Source organism: Motacilla alba, chromosome 5 (genome assembly GCF_015832195.1).
Source record: "Motacilla alba alba isolate MOTALB_02 chromosome 5, Motacilla_alba_V1.0_pri, whole genome shotgun sequence".
NCBI lineage: Eukaryota > Metazoa > Chordata > Aves > Passeriformes > Motacillidae > Motacilla > Motacilla alba.
Window position 1 is genome coordinate 26,217,311 of NC_052020.1, and position 22,327 is coordinate 26,239,637.

At 40.2% G+C, this 22,327-nt stretch overlaps 1 protein-coding gene across 3 annotated transcripts in view; it reads left to right on the plus strand.

Moving 5' to 3' along the window:
- Positions 1-22,323, plus strand: part of STARD9 (StAR related lipid transfer domain containing 9) — a 95,315-nt gene extending 72,992 nt beyond the window's left edge. For 2 of the 3 annotated variants that reach the window (XM_038139035.1, XM_038139037.1), the window contains exons 24-34: positions 380-11,497; positions 12,269-12,466; positions 13,611-13,794; positions 14,307-14,453; positions 15,100-15,205; positions 15,812-15,954; positions 16,212-16,276; positions 16,365-16,570; positions 16,968-17,047; positions 17,477-17,635; positions 18,643-22,323. In XM_038139035.1, coding sequence (XP_037994963.1) covers positions 380-11,497; positions 12,269-12,466; positions 13,611-13,794; positions 14,307-14,453; positions 15,100-15,205; positions 15,812-15,954; positions 16,212-16,276; positions 16,365-16,570; positions 16,968-17,047; positions 17,477-17,635; positions 18,643-18,744 — 12,508 coding nt within the window. In that variant the 3' untranslated portion in view covers positions 18,745-22,323. The remainder of the gene's footprint in view (positions 1-379; positions 11,498-12,268; positions 12,467-13,610; positions 13,795-14,306; positions 14,454-15,099; positions 15,206-15,811; positions 15,955-16,211; positions 16,277-16,364; positions 16,571-16,967; positions 17,048-17,476; positions 17,636-18,642) is intronic. The other variant, XM_038139038.1, reaches the window with a different exon arrangement.
- Positions 22,324-22,327: the final 4 nt, after the last annotated feature.

Sequence of the window (22,327 nt, forward strand, 5' to 3'; positions counted from 1 at the left end):
CTGTCACAGCATGGTCCTTAGCTATTTCCACAGCAGGAAATAGGTAAACTCTGCTAAGTGGATTTCTGTGACTTAGAACTATCTTTTATTTTTAATTAACGTTTACAGCTACTTGAGCCTACAGAGATTCAATATGAAGCTATACCTCGTAGCATTGAGCTATTTCTTTGTTCACAGGGCATCTTTCCAGATAGCAAGGGGATTTTATAATTAGTCACAGAATTTTATTTTTTATTCCCTGCTAGAATTGAATTTTGAGAGGCATTAAGATTGTTGCTTCATGAATTGTTATTCTTATTTGCAAGATGTTACTGTGGTGAAAATGTCAAATACATTATTCAAGCAAGGATTGGACTTTGTTTCTTCTTTATTTTCACAGCTGTTTTTCGAAGAGGGAGTCTGTCTCCAAGTTATCTACCTCACCAAATGTTGATCAATACTGTAAAGGTAGTACAACAGAGAGGTTGTCACCTGTAGAATACCTTTACAGAAGTGGTAAAGACATTTCTGGTAGTGATGACCTTAATGATGGAAAGGGGATCTCCTTTTCAGTCCAGAGGCAGCTAACTGAAAAACAAAAAACATCTTCAATTGAAAATAAAAAAGGAGGAGAGAAGTACTCTAATGATTCAACTATCATGGCTTATATCAATAAAAATTGTAAAAAAATGGAAAAGTTGGATGACAGTCCAGGGCAAGCTGGATCTCAAAACCAGACCTCTAAAGGTTCCTCTCCTGATCTTTTTAAGGAGAAAGATGAGCCTAAAACCTTTATTACAGGCAGAAGAATGACAAAATCAAAGGTGCTAGGAGATTCAAGTCAGCCTGCCAGCAGCAATGTAGCACAAAATAAATCTCAGGTATCCAATAAGAAGATTAGAATGGATATCAATGGAAAAGGCCATAGGTCTTCACCAGAAAACTTTCCTAAACAAATTAAGAAAACAGCGTATGGAAACCCACCATCAGTGCATCTAAACCAAACAGTCAAGAACTGGAGGAGAGAGGCAAACTCAGCCTTGCCAAGTCATGAGAAATCATCAGTGGAAGAGAAAGAATTTCTGATGGCAGCAACATCAGTAGGAAATCTCACTAAGATGAACTCACAGACACCACTTTCTTATGTTGAAAAAAAGTGGCACAGTGCTGAGATGCTAAGTGCTGGAGTGCCCAAGACAGCCACAGATATGCTGGGGAACTGGCAAGAGGATGATGAAAACGAGATTTCTGATACTGACAGCTCCTATTCTGTAGATTCGCTCTCCTGTGCTTATGCAAAAGCTTTCCCAGAGAAACTGAAACTGGAAGATTTTGACAGAAATAAATGTCTTGCCAACCCAGAAGATTCTGAGAGCGATGACAGTCAAATGTCACAAGACTCTCTGATAGAAAAGGAAAATAAAGCCAAAAAGCAAAATACAAGCCAAATTCACAAGTTAAAGGCCCATCATGAGCCAGCTAAGCTTTACAAAAGCAGAACCGAGAACCATATTTCATCTTTGGTGACATCATATGCATCTCGTAGGAGACTGGGAAAGGCTGAAAGAAGCTTTTCTCTGGATAGCTTAGCTGATGGAGAAGAGATGCCAGCAGAAGATCTGGTAGAAGAATCCAAATCTGATTCATCTGATGAAATGCCAGCAGAGATTTTCTGGAAGTTACAAACTCCTAAATTACCAGCTATACAGATTGAGGAAAACCATGAATCCAAGACCTGCAACAGAGATACGGAAGGGACAAATTATGATCTGAAGCTGAGCAGTTCCTTTTATTTGAACACCAATCTACAGACTGCTTCCAGTAATGCTTGCAAGCCATTGCTGAAGGGAACGGAACTCTCCTTTGTAGAACAAGAAAGGTCTCCTGAAAGAAGGCTGTATTATGCAAGTGGAAATCCTTTGCTTACTAATGATGCCTGGTCTTCCTGTGACTCAAAGATTGACATCAGCAGCCCCAGAATAACAGCATCTTCTTCCCATGAAAACTTGGAATTTCAAGATGCTCATCTGTGCTCTTCGAGCAAACCAGAACTTTGGCTAAAGAAAGATGATCTAAAGCAGTCAGCTGCTGAGGTTTCTTTTGTTTCTGGCTCTCAGCAGATTCACAGCATTACTCACACTCCACATCATGTAATCCAAATAAACTCAGTTTTCTCCTCTGACACATTGGAAGTACCTTTACCTGAAACAACTGCAATCAGGACTTCCGAGAGTGGATCATTAAATAAGATTTTAAAGGGATGGACAAACTCTAATGAAAATTCTTCCTTGGAATCTCCAAATATAAAGTTCTCATTTGCTAGCTCAGTAGGACCAAGTTCCTCTTTTATTCCTTCTTCAGCAGAGCACGATTATTATGAACATTCAAGGTCACACCATCCTGAACAAGAACAACTGGGTCAATTGTCTACTTACAGGCCTCCTACTGAATGTGCACAAACATTCAGCTGTTTGGAAAGCACCTCCACTGCAGACTGCTTGTCACCGGTATCTAAGAAAGAGGAGAATTCTGTCACCGAGTTGCCTGTGCAGAGGAATGGCTGTGTAGATACAGATTTAGAAGACGACTTATTCCAAACCTTTTCAAAAGATGAGCTTGACAATGACTACAATAACTTGATGACAAAATCAAGTGTGACTGATTCAGGCAGTGGAAATGCACCTGTCAGTGAACCTGCTGCTGAGTGTTCTATGGGACTTGCTCGTGATATGACCTCAACACAGACATCTGCAGTAAAACACATCCAATTTGGAAACTGCAGGCAGCTTTTTTCAGTACAAAAAATACCAACATGTTGTGATGAAGGTTTCTTCCTCAGTGACTTAACAAACAAGAGCTGCTCTCTAGTGAGCAGTTACAAGCTTCAGATGCTGGCTGAACATGGAGCAGAGTCAGCTGATACAGAAGAACCCCCCAGGTCTGGGGAGAGTAATCTAAAAACAATGCAAGAAACAGATCATGAGCAAATACCTGCTGAAGTAACAGCAGACACAGATTTTTCCTCACAAAAGACAACATATCAATGTCACCCTCTAGTTGTTGCTGCCAGTGCAAGCTATGACCAGTCTGCAACACCAATAGAGATGTGTCAAAAAGAGAGAATCTGTATGGAAATAAGCACAGATAGCTTGGCAGACATTGTGCCAGAGGTGCCTTCACTCAGAGATCATGAAGACTATGTATTAAAGGATGAAGACTTGTCTTCAGTAAATCATTATGAATTTAAACATAAACCTCATTCAAAGGATAATCCCCCTGAATGTGCTCTAGCAGACAGTCAGATGTGTTGCTTATCCCAGCAAATTTCAGAAAATTCTACATTATGCACTGATAACATAAGAGAAGAAAGCATTGAAAGCAAAGAACATAATGCATTGAATTCTCAGGCTGTACTTCAGGAAGAATTTTCATCCAAATATGAAAACCTAGTGGTAAATGAAGTAAGTTACTTCCTACTGAATGTAAATGGGAAAAACACTAAGTCCTTTCCTGCTGCTATTAGTGAGAATACAAAATTTCTCCCAGAATCTAATTCAAGCCTATTTTACAAAGTTTCAACAAAAGCTAATCTTTTTCAAAGTGCATGTGAGACGGAAAATTGTGATAAACTATCGGAGCATGTCACAATAGTCAAAGGAGATTGTGACACTACATCTAATCTTACTGTGGAAGTCGGTGTCACGAAAAGTTGTTCTGATGTACATTCTGGCTGCCTCTGCCCAACATGCTCTTCAAAATCAACAGGACAGAAAAACACTACACACAAGACAACTGACATTTCTGCAGAATTTGATGCCTCTGTTCTCTTGGAAACAGACAGACAGAACAAATCTTTACCCGTATCTAGAGGAGAGGAAGAAGCATTTTTTGAAAGTGATTGTCCAGTGGACTTTCATGTTGAATACGATGCAAATTCAGAGTTGGGAAGGGTATTTGAATGCAACACAAATGCATCAGCTGCCATTTCTCAAGAGGAGAGCTCCTGTAGAAATAAAGAATCCAAATTTTTCAGAGACATAGAAATGGATACAGAAGAAACCATGGCTCCTTATCAGAATACAGGGACAGCCACAGATGAGGAAATAACAAAATCAATCAATAATGCAAGCAGCTTAGAAAAAAGTGCATTGGAAATTAAATCCAGACACATTGAAAGTTTACCTGACAGACCAGTAGCCCAAGTCCAAAGTGTAACTGAAGACAGAAGTAGAAAGGATTTTAAAGACATAGCTCTAACTCAGAATCCAAAGAAAATTACTGATATCACAGCTTGTGAAGTTCACTGTGAGTTTAATACAAATCTGTGCCTGACACATGAAGAGGTGCACAAAGATGAACTGCAGGAAGTCGGCACAGGGGCAGAACATACTCAGGAATCAAAAGCACTTGTGTATTCTGGCAGCCAGCTTGAAACAAGTAGCTTTTGCCAAAAAGAAAAAGGTGAGAAAAAAGAAATAGGTATTTATTCAACAGAGCTTTCTGTTGCTCCCAAAACCACTTCTTCATCAGTGTGTTCCCACACCCCAGATATTATTCAGAATACTTTGGGATTCCTTGATAATTGCGAAGGGCTTTTACAGATGAATGGAACAACAGAGAATGTAGCTGAAACAGTACTAATACAAAGGAGGCAAGGAAATATTTCAGCAAAACTTGAAAATGAAGGACAAATAAATTCTAACAATATAATTGAGCATTGTGTACCAAACTATTTGCCCCAGGAAGACAAGGTTAATGAATGTGAAGTGACCAGGAGTGAAGAACAAATTACCATGACAAACACTGAGGAGCTGGTTATTATGAGGCAAAAAGACTTAAGTACAGATGAAAATGTTTACTTTGCTAAACAGTCTCCAGCTCTGCATCAGATGTATTGTGACAGAGGTGACAAGGAAGAAATTTTACATCAATTTAAGATCCCTGAAAGGTACCTGATGGTCTCTGAAGTAGAATCAAATATACTGTTAGAGGATAACTCAAGATACCAAGACCCTACTGAAATGAGTGAGGATGGTGATTCAGTGGACTCTGCTACAGAGATAGGAAATGTAGTTGATGCATGTGAATATTCAGTTGAAGATAGTGCTGATATTGACCAATACAGAACTGAACAAAAATTTACAAGTCTCGACAGACACCCATGTATGAGTTTCTCTGTGCAATCTCCTGAGCATGGCACTTCAGAAAACTTGAATGAAGATATTGTTAGAAAAAGTTTTGACATTTGTGAATTGGATCAAGTAGGCTCCAGAGCTGAGGAAGAGACAGTGCAATTGATGAAGCTAGTAGAAATGGCCAAAGCAGACAGACAAAAGCAGATATATGTAAAAAACACAGAGGAGGTAGAACTGATCTTTTTACAAAACCTGGATGAACTCTTCCCTGAAAAAAAAGGCAGCTACCAAATGACACATGATGACAGCAGATTAAACAAAATATTAAGTGAAAGCCAGTGGGTGTCTACTAGCTTTTCTGGAAATAATGAAGACATTAGCAAGCAACAAAATCCACCAGCATCACAGAAGTGTACAGAAAAAAATGAAGAACTTCAAGACTCCCCATGCCAGTTTGTAAATCAGTCTTTATATCTTGGAGGACCTGATGATTCCCATCTTGTTCAAGATGTTCCCACTGCACTGAGAAGATGTACAAAACCATCTAACAGCAGTCTTGGAACTGGAGTTGTTCTGCCTTACTACGAAACATTAATGGAGAGTGAGATTGGTGTTGGTACATCTGTTGCAGCCAACAAAATGGGAGAAGACAAACATCTTCCAGGTAAAACACCAAGTAAGGGTGTAGCTCTTCTGCAAACCAGGACCATGCAGCAAAGGCAGGAGGAAGAATCCTTTGTATTTAAAAATGGACCTGATTTTGCCATATCTTCACAACCGGTCAATGAGAACAGCTCTTTCACTCCCTACAGCACAGGTGGTCTTGAGTCTGGAACCATTGTACTTCAGCAAAGGGCCAAAGGAAGCTCATTTTTCTCGGAAAAATTAGATTTTTCTGAAGATATTGTACAGGATATTAATAATGCTTATGAAGAACACAGTATGGATTTAATGGTTAATGAATTATTGAATGGCTTTCTTGATTCCATAGAAAATACAGCTCAAGAAGTAAAGGATACCATTGCGCCTGATTCACAAATGTTGGATACTTCAAATCTGCTGTCTTCCTCAGAGAAAGAAGTGATGGAAGATATGGGGGTAGGAAAAACCCACTCTTTACTAGAAAGCTCTACCCCAAAAATATTTCAGACTATTAATACAACTGAGAAAGTACCTCACTTGGGGGGTTCATCACTGCATGATGAGAAGACATTTTTAAGTGCAAGCTATCTGACAGCAAACAGTGAATGTGAAAATGCCAAGTTTCCTGGTGTAGCTGGATATCAGCGTGAGCCCACAGAAAACCTGCAACATGAAGCTTCTGAAGAATGCTATGCAGACCAATCAGGCAATGCTGTTTCTGAGAAGGCTCCAGCCCTTTCAGAGGGCCTGAACAAGTCTCCAAAGGAAAATCCACATTATAGGAAAGACTTTCTAAATTATAATAGGAACTTGGGCACTTCTGGTGCCCAATGTTCTCCTGGTCTTCTGAATTGTGCAGCATCATCTGCAGAAAGTTTAATTATCAGCAGTGGAGAAAAAGATAAAAATGATACTGTTCTCTCTGAAGAAACAAAGTACTTTGAAAGTGAATCCACAGATTTGAATGTATCTGTAACTTTTCCTGGTGTTTCTCAAAAAGGAGACAAAAAGGAAAATAATTCTGCAGTTGATGAGACCACATACACTCAGAGTAATAAACTCCCTGAAAAAGTTGTGGAAACAGAGCAAAAGGAGAAAATTGTTCAAGGTTATTTCCAGAACTGTGGTGACATAAAAGAAGATAAGATTCATGAGTTCTCAGAACACTGCAGTAACACTAATAGTGTGACTGTACCAGAATCGGGTCTGCTCACTTTCCAGAGCCAAGGACAGACTGGCTGTAATGAATCAAAGTCTCTGCCATCACACTCTGCAGAAGACACCCCACCTGAGACACCATTTCAAAGCTCCAAGAACTTCAGTGCTTTTAACACATCTTTACTTGGGGACTCAAAATCTCTAGTATTTAGTCAGCTTGAGGACCCACTTCAGGACAGTTGTTTGACTGAGAAAGTGTCCTGCAATTCTGCAGATGTATGCCCTGTAAAAGGAGGAGATTTTCCCCAATCATTAGCAAGAGTCAATTACCCAGCCTTAACAGCATTTTCAGAATTTCCTTCAACTGCAGATATAGGCCATGGTGAAACTAGCATATATGATCCTTCACATTCAAATATATTGAAACAGTCTTCATTTGCTGTTTTGCAAATACAAGACACGCAGTCCGACAAAGCTGTGGTATTTGACGAGCCAATAGGTGCTTCAGGAAGCATTTTACTTTCTCTTGCAAAAGAAAACAGGCATTTTCCAGTCTCAGACATAGACTGTACTTCATATGAAAATTCTGCTGTAGATGAGGAACCTGCATACAGAAGTAATAGTAAAAAACCTGACTGTGATACAGAAATTGATCAGCATCATTGGAATAAAGTTCCACCCCAAGAAGCTTGCAACAAACTCATAGAGAAAGTACCAAATGATAATTCTCTTTTACTACCATCATTACCTTTTTGGGATACTAAAAGGGCAATTCTTATTAAAGAGGGACAAATGAGAAATACACTTAACAGAAGTAAGGAAGAACTGCATTCAAATATTGAAGCTGAACATTTTGCAGTAAAAACAGAGCAAAGAAAAACATTAAGTAGAGAACCTGCTGAAAAGCAAACTAATGTATCTTCAAATTCTACAAATGAATCAACAGGCTTAGAAGTTACAATACTGGAAAATCTGTATCCAAGAGATATTCAAGTGGATCCTGAATACACCTGCAATTCATTTGCTCAAGCATATCCCACATACAGAAGTCCTGATCCCAGACAACCATATCACACTGTCTTGGGTTTTGAAGGAAACCCTTCAGATCCGCAAGGTAACTGTCAGTATGTGCCTCCGGGTGAACAGATAGAACAGATGCCAGATAGAACAAATGCAGATGGTAGAAAAGAGATTTTACTTTGCAAAAATAATATATGTTCAAGCACTGATAGCGCTGCTGCTGATGCTGAGGCAAATACTTGTTCAACAATGGGAGACACTACAATGAGGAATAGTACCCTGAAATCAGAAAGACTCCATTTTTCTGTAAAAAATAATGAAACAACCTCCGTAAAGTTTTTGCCAGAAAAGCATGATTTAACTCTTCAAGAATCCAAATTGGTGCAATTTAGGAACAAAAGATCGTATTCTACCACACGGAGTACAAAGGGCTGTAAACAAAGTGAACTGAAACCTTATTTACTAAGTCACAGAGTATCTGCTCCAGCTATTGCTGTTTTCTCTGACACAGAATGTACTTTGGAAGCTTCATCTAAGGCAGATTTTTTGTTGTATTCTGCATCTAAATCACTGCAAGATTTGAATATGAGTGTAGAGCCTCCATCACCAACTGAAGATGATCTTTATGGAATAGAAAGATTTTCAAAGCAGGAATCAAAGAACTTATTACAAGTTAAATCTAAATCAAGATTTCAGCAAAAAATGGCACAAACTAAAAAGCTTGCAAACTGTGATTCCAAAAACTTACAAAGTTTAGCAGCAAGAAGCCAAAGTAGCCAGTCTTTGAAAGATTGTACTAGTCAATCTCCATCATCCTTACTGCCCACAGTTCACAGTTCTGTGTGTGCAGAAGCAAATGTCCATTCAAAGAGCAATTCTGTAGCTCAGTGTAGTGAGGGGGAAGGAGAAGAAGCTGGATACCAGTCAGAAACTGATTTATTTTTGCAAGATAATAAAGATGCAATGCATTTTAGATCTAGTGATATCAACCCATACATCCATCCATGGCAACAAGATGGAGCCTGCAAGATTGGCTGGAAACAGTATGCTTTTGGAAGTGCGAGTGATGTCTCTTGCAATCAAATTCCTTTGAATATGGAAAATCGTAAAGTTATGAGATGTTCCAGTGTAGACAATGGATTGAACTCTCAAAATTCTCCTTTTCGTTCTCATCTAAGTTCATATGCTACAGCAAAAGTTCTGTCAAGCACTTTGAGTAGCATTGAAGGTCTTCAAGAATGGGACAGTGTCAGACAAGACTTTCAATCTGCATACTCGAGTGACAGTACCAAACAGTACAGCAATATATCCAGTGAAACATTGGAGACTAACTCAGAAAACAACACTGCTGAACTTAAGAATCCTTCCACACAACCTGGTAACTCTTCAATGCAGGTTGATGAAATTGTGCTATTGTATCCTTCAGAGTCCGAAAAACCTTCCAATAAATCACCAGGGATTACATGTGAGCAAGGAACACAAACAGCAACTACAGGAAGGTATAAAAGGCAGAGAAGACATCAGAGAAGCTATACAGATGTTTCTGCAAAAAAGGAGGAAACAAACAGAGATTTATTTCATCAACCTTCTTCTTGGACAAGCATGCAAAACCTGTCTATGCATCTGTCACAGCTACTTCAGAACACTTCTGAGCTGCTGGGAAACCTTTCCCAACAGAGTATTGTAGACAGTGAGCAGAATGCCAAAATCAACCAAAAAAGAACTGAAGGTGCTGTTAGGTCAGATAGCTGTACTCAGACTACAGCAGATGTGGGCACTCAGACTGAGATTTTGGAAAAACCTCAAGGCAAACATGAAGAAAAACAAGTGGAGGCAAAAATGGAAAAGGAATTGAGGGCAGCTCAGACAGTAAATGTTGATTGGAAAGAAATTGGTGTGGATACAGTAGGAGATATTCCCAAAAGGAAAGAGGAAATGCCTACTCTTGAAGAAAGAGCACAAGAACAAGCAGGGATGAAAACCCTGGGCAATTCTGACTTTCATGACAGTCTTGACAGCATTTTGGAAGACTCCTTTATGCATCTGCCTTGTTTACCCAAAACTTCCACCCCTATCTTACATTTTCAAAAAACATCACTAAATGCACAGCAGAATGTTGCTTTTGCCAGTACCAGAGTTTCACCTCTCACACCATCTTTGCCAAGTTCCGGGCAAGATGGTTCTTCATGCACTGTAGTTAGCAGCCCTACTAATAGCACCTCTCAATCTCCAACATCTTACACTCAGGATAAAAGAAGTGTCAATGAAACAGAGACTCCAGCTGAAAGAAAATTTTGGTACAAAAATACCCTGCTAGTCGACAGGGCCTCTTCCCCTATTCTTACTCTTAGCGCTAGTCCCAGCAGCCAGACTGCTTTTAACAAGTCTGTCTGCCCTGTTAAGGAACCTCTTGGATATTCCAGTGTTGCTTTAAGTCCCCTTCACACCAAGAGAAAGCTGAGGGCAGGTCCACAGTTCAGCATGCAACATCATGTGGACAATTTTTCACAGACAGAAACAGACAGTGAATCAAGCACCTCTAGAGAACACAAGAGCATAAGAAAGAAATCTGGAACTTTCTCAGATAAGAAAGCAGCCAAAGACCTTTTAGGGCAGGATGGTTCAAAAGACTTGGAACAGCAGCATAGACTGAGGGTTGACACCCACACTACCATTTGTGCAGAGCGGCTGTATCACTCCAGCAGTATGCTGGAGGTGTCAGGCCACAGTGGAGTTGTAACAGGTGATGTCAGAGACCAGGGTTCAGTGGCACATTCCCTTCATTGTATGTATGTTACAAGGGGTGGAAGAGGTTCTTCAGGTGGAATCGGGCACGAAAAGTACTCTGGGAGTTCTGATACTGCTTTGATTCATAACTACCCTTCCCCAAATGCTGACTTATTTGTTAATCAAAATATTAGTGCCACTTGTTCAGGTAAGACAAATGCTGGCACATCCTCAGAACCTCTGGTAGAAGCATCTTCTGTACAATTTCATGATTTCTTCTGGAAGAATGAGGACAGCCGCCCTCCCCCTCTCTCTGATGTGAGCGACGTGCAGACGTCCTTCCGAGATGACAGTACAGACTCTGTCACTGGGAGTGAATGTGACACTGAAATCCCTCTCAGCAAGAGCTCTGCTTTTGCAAAGCCATACAGGCCTCGGAGCTGCAGCCTCCGTGACTTACCCATACACAATAAATTCAGCAACTGGTGTGGCGTTAGGAGCAGCCCTCCTCCTTTGTTACTCGGCTTGAGCGGCAGCGTGGCCGATTTAAGGGGTCATGCAGAAAAGAAGCCCAGAAGCACACGATCTACAGAAGTGGAAGGGAATTACCAGTCTTGTGACAGCAGGAGCAGAGAGATCAAGAGACTTCAGAGAGAGCGTGCCCAGATCATGTCTAGCATTCACCTGGACCTGCATCAGCATCCCCTCACAGTGGAACTGACTGAAGCAAAGCTCAATTATGGCATTGGGGAAACAGATGCCCTGCTGAGGGTCCTTCAGAGAGGAGCTGCAGATGAGCCAGGGGCAATTCCAGTGAAGCAGCAACTTTATGAAAGGTAAGTTACTTTATGTAGTGTTGTTTTAAGTATTTTTAATACACTTGATGCAGCTTAAACATCATTTAGTAATGAGCCAATCACTTAATCACACTGAATGAACAGATAACACTATCAGGCTTATTCTAAAAACTGTTAAGCAATGCATTTAGGACAAAATTTTGGGGTTACTCCAAGAAAACAAGGAAAAGTGATTTGGTGTAATTCAAATCTAGTGTTACCTCACTCTTAAAATTTCTAGCAGCCGTGAGAGTTATCATGTATACCTGATGATGTGGGAATATATTTAGTTGATTTATTGCAATGTAAAAATAATTGATACATCCTGTTTATGGAAATATCCCATTCATGCTTCTGTGAATAGATGCTACTGTGTGAATAAAGCAAAAATAATTTTTAACCCCCCCATAAATATACAAAATTAATTAAAAAAAAACCAAGATACTTGATTCTTGTGATTGTAGAACTGAGTTTGGGAAAATGTTGCAACAAAAATTTTGAAGCAGCTACATTAGTCTCCATCTACAATTTGCCTCTCAGCTGTTCCCAGCAGTAATCACAACCCTCTCTTACATTCCCTGCTGTCAGAAAAGCAGTGGCATTCTAGAATTTCTACATCACCTCTCAGCATATAGACAAAGAGGTATTAGATGGTATTAGATTCCTATAAAAATTACATTAAAAATCTACCTAATATTTAAGTACTTAAAAAATCAGAAAATGCAACTATGCAGGGTGCATTTTGTCACTCTATTCACATTTCCCTAACAGACACATGAGAACTATTGAAACTCTGAGGAAGGAAAGAGTGAAAAGGCTACAAAGATACCAAAGAAGCCGAAGCCTGAGTCCCCAAAAGCATTTGAGTCTGTCCCAGACTCTGGATGCAAGTCAGAGGGATCTAGATCTCCCCAGCAGACGCCGAGAATATCTGCAACAGCTGAGAAGAGATGTGGTGGAAAACACCAGGTGGGGCATTGGAAACCTCTCTTTAGTCCTGATGCCCATGAACAGTGTTCACAATGGGTGCACGTTAATGGTTCTTGCTGACATCCGAGACTTCAGGGGCAGAATTCTTCTCAGTGTGGGTGCATTCACCTTTGGGATAGAAAATGTTTTCAGGAAAAACACATGCCTGATTTTAGAAAACATTCATTAAAATCTTGGGTCTAGTTTTATTTCAGTCCATAACAAGTGTCTAATTTATTATATGTTTATGATGGATGGGGACAGCCAAGTATTCTCCCTGGACTGATTAGAGACCAGTCTTGCTGTGATTTAGGAATGGTATTCTCCAGTTTAGTACTCCAGCTAAAATCAGTGTCGCTTCCACTTCCCCTCCAACTGGAGGTATGAAAGGTAAAGATCATGGGCTGAGATAAGAACAGTTTGTTGGAAACATCAATGAGATAAGAAAAAGAGCAGTAACAGCAACAGCATTAATAACGAAAGATCTAAGAAAATAAATTATTTAAACTGAAAGCCCCCTGACAATAGACAATATGGGATGGCTCCCTCCGCCACATCTCAGCTGGAAGGAATCCCTTCTGCCCAGAAAAGTGCCTTTCCCCCACCACGGCAATGATGTGAGGAGGTCCAGAATAACCTCTGTGTCCTGGTCATGCCTCGTCCCAGCAAAATTAGCCCAGTCCTGGCAGGAACCAGAACACTCCTTCACTAACTTAAAAGCCACAGAGTTCAGCTTCATTTAAATATCAGAAAAGCTCAGCACCACTTCACTATTTAGAATTTCAGTTTCTCATTCCCCACCATCTTCCCTAAATGTTTTGCTTCCTTTGTGGTCAGGAGACAGTTATTGTCCCAACACAATAATCTTGTATGTGATATGCCAAAGCCATACCCTTATATCATATGGAGACCTGATTTAGAAACCACTGTAGTAATCTCAGTAGTAACTGGACTTACAATCTGAGTAATTTTCCAAGGCTTATGTCTACTTAGCCTTTAGCGAGCAAAGAAAAGCTTTTTTGGAGGCTGATGTGGTGAGGTTTAATTGCTTTTCTGGCAGGTTTTCCTGTTCTAAATTGAAATGTTATTTTCTCATGGTATTTCAACTAATTATGTGTGTTTCCCCTTACTTATCTACCCTAAGAGTTCGAGAACCAAAAAGAAGAAGCATTCAGCACCCTTCAGACATTGAACTGCTGCTCCAAGACTATCAGAGGGCACGAGAGGAAACCAAAACTGAAATTGCAAGAGCTAGGGACAAACTTAGGGAGAGAGCAGAGCAAGAAAAAAGGCGGATACGGGAACAAATATTTTCTCACTTACAGAAGGTGAGCATCATGTTGAAAGTATACATAGTCTTGAAGTTCTCAGGATTTTCTTGGTATTAATTTTTACTTGGTCTTCTAGCATTGAGTAGTTGCACTGGTAAAGTAAAATCTTCAGTCTTTAACAACTGTATTTGACCAGGAAGTTAAGTCAGGGGCTTGAGAAGTAGACAAAGAGCAACAAATGGGACTGAAAAGACATCTTTTTATAAACCTTCTTCCTCTTAAAGGCATCTTAGCTTTCGTTTGATCTTATGAACTCTTACATGTGAAGAAAACAGCAAAAGCTGCATTTCCCCAGACTGCCAAGTTTTACAGGGTCATTCACTCTATGGTTTATATGATCCTAGGCTTTCAAACAAACCTGTTTATTTAATGCTTTCTGTATGGCAAGTTTGTGTCGACAATTCTTGGAAGAAACTGGATTTCTTTAGATTCCTCTTTCAACTTTCAGTGCTGGGGTTTATTTTATTTATTATTTTTTTTTGTTTGCAATACTGTGATTCCTATTACAGGAAGAAGCAAGACTAAAGACTCTTGCAAGTACAAGCACTTTATGTACAGACTCCAGCCTCAGCCTCTCCTCTGGCCCAACATCTGGTTACAACAGCAGTAACACTGCCACATACACTGCAAGGAACTTCAGCAGCCAGGAAGGGCAGGTGAGAAACCACTGCTGTGTGAGACTGATGTCCCCTGGTGCTTCAAGCACAGAGGCATAGTGTAAGAACAGAGATGGTTTTGGAGATTATTTGAATTCTGCCACAGCTTTGAAGCAGAACAAGTTTGCATTACCAGTGCATAGATGGGTGACACGGGGTGAGGGAGCCTTTTGTAATGTAATTGCAAAGGACAGTGACACTTATTTTTTGGGGAGGTTTTTTTTTTTGTAATTCATGGATGAAAAATCAAATAGTTACTACTGCCTATGTAACTATCAGAAATCTATCAAATGTTTTAGAAACAGCTGGCCTTTTCTTGTGATAAATCTGATATAGCACCTGATATTCTGAGTGACTCCCTCAATGATACATGCATTGACTTGAGTTTCCATGTGTGAAAATGGACTTTCCTGAAGTCACTTTTGCAGTATGCACCCATGCTCTCTCCTTACACTTACTTTGCTAAATTTCCCAAGTTAAAGTATCATTTTATAACTAGGGAAAAGGCAAAGGGGTTATCTCATGATAAAGAGAAGCTTCTAGCCTTGTAAGGCAGATTTGCTACTAAACTTCCACTGCCTATGTAACACAATTAATTTTTCTCACTTCAAATGAACGCTTCAACTTCTGCACTTTCTTAAACCAGGTTTCTTCTGGAAATACTTTGGTTACAAGGGATACACGAGGCCGCTCAGCTGTTAGAAATAGTCAGCTTTATACATTAGAACAATTGCATAAGGATTCAACATTTGGTAAGTAAAACATACATTTGCTTCTTTTGAGTTGTATCCCAGAGCCTAATGAGATTTGTCATTTATGCAAATCAATTTGAATCTGGGTATTGCAAGGACATCCCTACCTTTACATGACTTCAGAAAAATACCACCAACCAGTAGCCAGAGCTTGCTTAGAATTTCTTTAAATATTAAACGGTGATTTGCTTCCTCTGAAGTTGGTCTTTTAATGTGGTAACATCAAAGTACAGCTTTTTGAGATAATACGAGGATAATATTTTGAATGAAGGAAGGAAGCAAGGGGTGTGTGGCCCAAATCTGCAATGAGTATAGAATTGTACAAGCAAATTCTTATTTTTAACCTCAAGAGTTAAGCTGTCTGTTTTTCTTTATTTTATTTTCTTACATGTGGAAATAACTGTTAAAACTTCAGTACTGCAAGATATAACTGCAGTGTAATTACCAACACACAGAATGTCCAGGCAAGGGATGTTTGCATTCCTTCATTGGGATCAGATGGATCGGGGGTTCCAGTGGAGAGTTTAAGTCTCTACAATTTAAGAAGAGTGATGGGGTTACATTTTTAATTTTTTATTACCTCTCTGGCTTTTTAATTTCCTACAGAAGCCAGCAGAATTCAGCCACCTCTTCCTTCAAGTGGCACCAGCTGTAGGTTCACTCATGGATTAACTATTTCTGTCAACTCCTCTTCAACAAAAGGATACCAAGATTTATCCAAACACATCTTGGCTAATGCTACCACTGAGGTAAGTAAAAACAGAGTTTTCACTTATTCCTTCTGAAAGTTGTAGCCAAAATGGGTGGGACAAGTCTTGTTCTACATCACAAACAGTTACCTATTGGTCAGGTACAGACACAAACACACTGAACAAGGTTCAAAAACAACAATTTTGAAGGATGGGTAAAAGTGAGCCAGGCTGCAGCCATGGGGTGCAGAAGAGAGTGTGGGGTGTTAGCTGGAATGTTTGAGTGAAGCTGGTGTCATTTGTCATTGTTTTCTAAGGTAATGGCAGCATGCTCTCACAACCTGAGGAACCTCTACACGTGCCAAGCAGCAGCTGGGTGGAAGTAAGTTTATGGCAGGTCTGTGTAGGGGGAGGCCTTTCTCTGTACCTGGCCCTCTTGTGGGCAAATACCTTTTGTTTGCCTTTGACAGATATCAGTGTACAGAAAAAGAGGTGCAGGTGTACTACAAAGTCTTCCCTTCAGCAACAAGGCATGGATTTCTGGGAGCAGGAGTGATAGAAAGGCCTCTTCCCTATGTGTGGGGACTGGTGAGAGATCCTGGCAAGAGGCATCTCTATGACAGCTCTATCAATACAGCTCAAATACACAAGAAAGTAACCAGCCACATTCACCTGGGTGAGTATCCTCACACATAGCAGATGACAATCACCAGCACCATCTGGATGTAGGCAGCCAGGAAGAAAGTTAAAGGCATCTTATTCCATTTTTTCAGGTGTAAATAAATAATTTCATTATTTAATATAGGAGAGCTTCAGCTTTGCAAGACTTTTCCAAGGCTGATATTAAACACATCTTGCTGTGAAGTGCAACTAGAGACAGTGGTTTGAAAGTAAAGATAAACCTGAAGTGGCTTGAAAAAGCATTTTAAATATGTGTTATTGCATATGAACTAGAGCTCTGCTCCTAGGCAGCAAGTCAAAAGAAAATATGTATCTCCATGTAAGGGGTGGGGAAAATTGTGACAAGTTGAAGTCATCAAAGTCTAACTCCCCTTCCTTATTTTTTTCCCCAGTATATTTAGTGACTGATACCTCCCTATGTTACCTAAAGCAGCCCCGGGATTTCTGCTGCATTACTGCAGAGGCCAAAGAGGTAAAGTGAACATTCTGTCTGCAGCACGGAGGAGTTGTTCTGATATCCTGGTTCAAGGATAAAGGAGAGAAAGAAGTCAATCTTCGTATCTGCAGAAGTGCCAGTGTAGCAGAAAGGAAAGCCATGCCATGCCAGTATCACACAAGTGAATTATGTGTAAAACCCTCTTGTGAATGACAATTGCCAACCAAGGCCCATCAGACAGTAACACAAGTGTCACACAGTATATTCTGGTTGCAAACACACAGGATTTTGACAAAAACATATTTAATAGATAAGAGAGTAGTAATGTTTTGTTTTAAGTAAGCAATGTAAGAAATATGCCTCATGGCAAACAAACAAACAAACAAACAAACAAAAAAAAAACAAAACCATTGCTATATGCATAAAATTTTTCCAATTGTCATCTTTACACCTTGTCATGTGCAGGAGAACTTGTCTGTCCTGGCTATTCAGTCTGTCTATGATGCATCCATGCCTCAGCCTTGTAAAGAAGCAGTGAGAGGGGAGATTTTGCCAAGTGCTTGGATACTGGAACCTGACATAGTGAATGGAAGAGAGATCACCAGAGTTATTTACATGGCTCAGGTAAGGATTTTTCTTTATGTCCAACTCTGAATGCAAAAAGCTCTTACACAGCAGAACACTTAAGAGCTGGTAAGCAACAAAAACCACAATCCTTATGCTATGCTCCATGAGCCTCACGAAGTGACCACAAAGTCACCTCTTTCATACTTCTCAATGCACAGACTCTTACTAGGATTGTGTTTAAGAACATGTTCCCAAACTTCTACAGCATTCAAGGCTGCTTCTTTGGATATCAAGTTGTATAGGTTGGATAAACTTGGATATCAAGTGTAAAGGTTTATTAGTAATTTTAGTATACATTGTGATCATGTGGAGAGCCAATATGAGGAGTCTTGTTTGCATTTTCACCTTGCTGTGGACACAGGAAGTCCACCTTGGGTTATACGATTTTCAAAATCCCTGAAAATACTTGGTGCATTTTTCTAACCAAAGTCATTAATTCTTCACACTTAATAGATACAAAAGAGAAGTCAAGATTAAGAATCCAGTTAAGAATAAGAAAATGCTAATCTCATCCATTTTTTAGACTCATTTGAAAATTAGGCTCACTTTGAGACAGGGGTACTAAGTATTTTAAAATGTCCAGAAGAGCATATTTTCATGTGTAAAATTTATTTCAATGCTTATGTAGCAATAAATGCCATTAGTTCTTTAAACTCATCTATTTAAAGCTTAAGGATACATTTTTTTAAAATAACATTAATTAGCACATGCATTTTACCATGCATAGGTGAAATGTATATATGCATTTAAAAATTGTATATGCATTTTATATTGCCCTTAAGTGTATGCATACACATTTTCAGTAACACTGTGTGTCTCAAACTAGTAAACTTTAATCCAAGCTCAAACTCAAAAGCAATGTGGGTCATACCTGCACTACCTGTGTGCCCAACACATCCTCATTACAACCGAGCTGCTCCAGACTGGAGAAGGGTTTAAAGCAGGTACAGACTCCAGCCTGCTTTAAAGGAGACTCCTCCTCCTCCTCTCCTCTAATCCTGCAGGTGGACCTTGGTGCCCCGGCCATCCCCGCCAGGCTCCTGAGCTCTGTGGTGAAGAGGCAGCCCCTGGTGATTGCTGAGCTGGCTCACCTGCTCGCTGCTTAGTGCTGCAGCACCAACGGACACTGAAGAGCCCCTGACAGCTCACAGGGACACACCAGTGTCAGAAAGTGTCATGGAAAAAGCTGCTTCCTGAGGCAGCCACCACCAAGCCTCACTTCGGGAGCCTGGATGCTACTGCTGGACTATATGGATATGCAGTTAGAGAAAAGGATAATTTGTTTTTTCCACAGCAGTGGAAAACTTCCATGGAAGAGAAGAAAGGTGTACTGCTCTATAAAGAGCAGAGGAAGAGACCTTGCTTTACGATAGCCAGAATCATAGAGCATATTACTTCACTCCTATTTCCAAGCAGCTTCAGAGATCAAGTTCTTTCTTTAAGTAAGTTTAGGCTGGAAGCAGTATCTGTATGGCTTGAGACCTTTTACAAGCTCTGAAGCAGAGCTGCAAAGCCACTTTCTATGATGAGATAAGTACCAAATGCAGAATGCCTGACTGTGTCGATAAATCATTTATCTTAACTGGCTGCCTGTTCCCTTCTCCTTGAAGAGGGAAGTCAAAGCAGCACAATATTCACTAGTCATCCTACACCCTGGATAGATTTTTTCATGTATTTGCTGACTGCTTGCAGCCAGTGTAAGGTGTTTCAGATTGCCACTGCACTATGCAGCATCAGTGGACACCACCATACCTCAGGACACAGTTTTACTGTATGCAGAATCAGGTGCTTTGAAATAAAGAAACCAAACCGTTCTACACAGTGACACTGTCATGGATAGGTTAGTACTCAGTAATCAGCTTGTTCCTAGAATTTAAGTCCTGAAAGTAAGACTAGCTCTAACATTCTTCCATAAAGGCTTTTCCCATCAGCCCTTCTACACTTGCACCCAAATGCATTAGGATCTGAAAATATAGCCTGGTCATAGTCTTACCACATTTCTTTGTTCATAATGTGACCAGCTGTCTCATTGCAGCAAATGCAGACTCTTCCCATTCAATTACCTCATGGGACTTCTGTGGCACTTAGTCCAACAATGCTGCTGCCAGACTTTACACATTTGTTCAACACAATCCCTAGCTGGTTCACATGTTCCTAAATTCAAGCGAAACCACAATCACCTCAAATATCCAAATAACTTCATTTAATTCTTCAGCACAACAGTACAGAATCACTTTAGATCTATCTAAGCAATAAAAGCTGCTATGTTATGCTTTCATTAGCTCAAAAAAGCCCATATTGTTCAAGAAGCTCTTGCACTTTGAATTTGTCAAGTGAGAAATGTGTACTCAAGCATCCACCCCACTGCAGCCAGTGCCTGCTACTTTAACACTACTACTTTCAATACAAGGTGTCTTTTCTCAGCACATGGTGAAGTTAGCTGCACTTCCCACCTTTGAGTTCAAGAGCCAAGAGCTACTTTTACTCTATCTTTGCATAGGTGTAATTTTGGCTCTCAGCTTCTCTGTTACTTCCTGTTACTAATATAGTGAGTTTTAAATGAAAAGACAATAGCTATTTTAAATCGATACTTAAGAAAACAGCAGTTTTGATGCATACTCGCCCAAGGCTTCCTCCTCTAACTAGATCAAATAGGGTAACAAAACCTTTCATTTACAAATTTGCTTTGTTTCATCTTTGGATAGTCATGGCTACAATCTTAACACCCATATGTTAGCATTCTTTTTTTGGTGATGTGCAGCCTTTTGCTAAAAGCCTGAATCACAGTGGCTCACTTTGAGCATCACACATCTTACACAGCCCCTCAAGGAATAATGGGTAAACACAGTTTTCTGCAACTGAGCAAAATGACAGATTTCCAGATTTGTAATGTGTCAACGTCCTCCCTTCAGTGGAAACCCAGAAGGAAGAGCAGACAAGGCAGTACAGTAAAGCCCCAGGAAAAATGAGCAGAACCAGCAGCATGGGATATTGGCTCTGTCCCCAGTGCTGCTCCTGTGGCTTTCCAGAGGAGACAGGGGAGGTCTCATACAACCCACTACAGATTTGCTCAGTGCTTTGCTTTTTTTCCCTTTTATTTTGGACACGGCACTAGTGATAAAGCAGGTTTTGTAGGAAAAACATCTCGGGGGACTCCTGTTGATCAATGATGCCAGTGCCTATGAAGGATAGTGTCTTATTGTACAGTGCATCAGATGTTTATTTTTATATATACTTAATTTTTTTTTCTACGTTTACAAATTAAGTTATTTATATATGCTTGGTTTGAAGCAGTTTTATATGCTATCAAAGCTAAGTTTTATTTTTATCAGTATTGAATTAATGTAACTTTTTTTTAATACAGTCTTCAATTGATACTAAAAAGCCTATTTATATGAACGTTTTCTTTTGCAAATACAACATTTTTTGGTACTTGCTAATGTATGGCATTGGTTTGTTTGGAAGGAAGAAACAAAGGCCCAGCAGATATCAAATTTGTTTCTCTACAACAGGCAAAAACCAACTTCCTGTAAGTTACTGCTGAGCAGCAGATGATCAAACCAATTATATTATACCACCTAAGGTTGCATCTCTGCTCCTAAATCAAGGTTGCTATTTTCATATCCACAATAAATGGTATTTTATACACAAGAAAATGTGCCCCACCTTATTTTGCTCCAGCTGAGATACCCTTCTATGGAACTATGCTGGATAGAAAACCAACACAAAGACAAGTTTGTGATAACAGACGTAGGTCTCCTACTTACCTGCTGAGGATTGAGCATGGTATATGAACTTTTGGCACAAGAATCAAGAAGCCAGTCACTGCTTAAATTGGGGTTCTGTGACAGAGCTTTCTCCAAGCAAAGGGGGTTTTGTTTGGTTATTTTAAAAAAAAAAAAGTTGGGTGAAGCTTCTTCCCAAGTCCTGTTACACAACGCCCCAGACCAGCACATTCAGAAGGAAGTTAATGTAACACCATTTTTCCTAATTCTCTTTTGAGACCTGTGAGTTTGCAATAGGAAAGGCTGGCAGAAGAAAGGCTACACCCTCAGAGCTGGCTTTCAGTGAGCTCCTACTCTCCTGCCCGCAGCACCTCTGGCACCAGCAGCAGTGCCCAGGGCAGAGGGACAATGCCCGAGGGACTCGCACTGAGAGACACCTGCCAGCCCAGGGGGCTGCAGGGTCATGTCCTCACGCGTGGTCCCACGGCCAGGTGACGACAGGCAAAAACCTGTGCTCCACAACTGCCCCTGTGCCTTGGGTACAGAGTGGGGTGTCTGGTTTTACAGCACAAACGTGCCTGGGGCTGTGGATGCCCAAGAACCAGCGTCACTGCATTAAGTCATAAGAACACAGAAACAGGGGTGTTTCTTACCTGCTGGGTCCCACTGCAGAAGTGTCTCCAGCCCCATAGGGCACAACTGTGTTCTCTGGTTGCTGGAAAGTGCTCCTGGGGCTTCATCACCTTTTAAATAGAAACTTCCAAACATGTTGTATTAGAGAAGGATAACTCCAGTAGGCTGAGTTCATGAAAATGGCTGTGGCCATGATAGCTATGCAAAGTTTTATAAATCCAAATAAAATCCATGCCAGAACCCAGAGCACCTTTTTTTTTTAACTCTTATGGATTCCAGCTTGTTCCCCTTTCACCATCCTGCCCCCTCCCTTGCATAACAAAGTAGATTT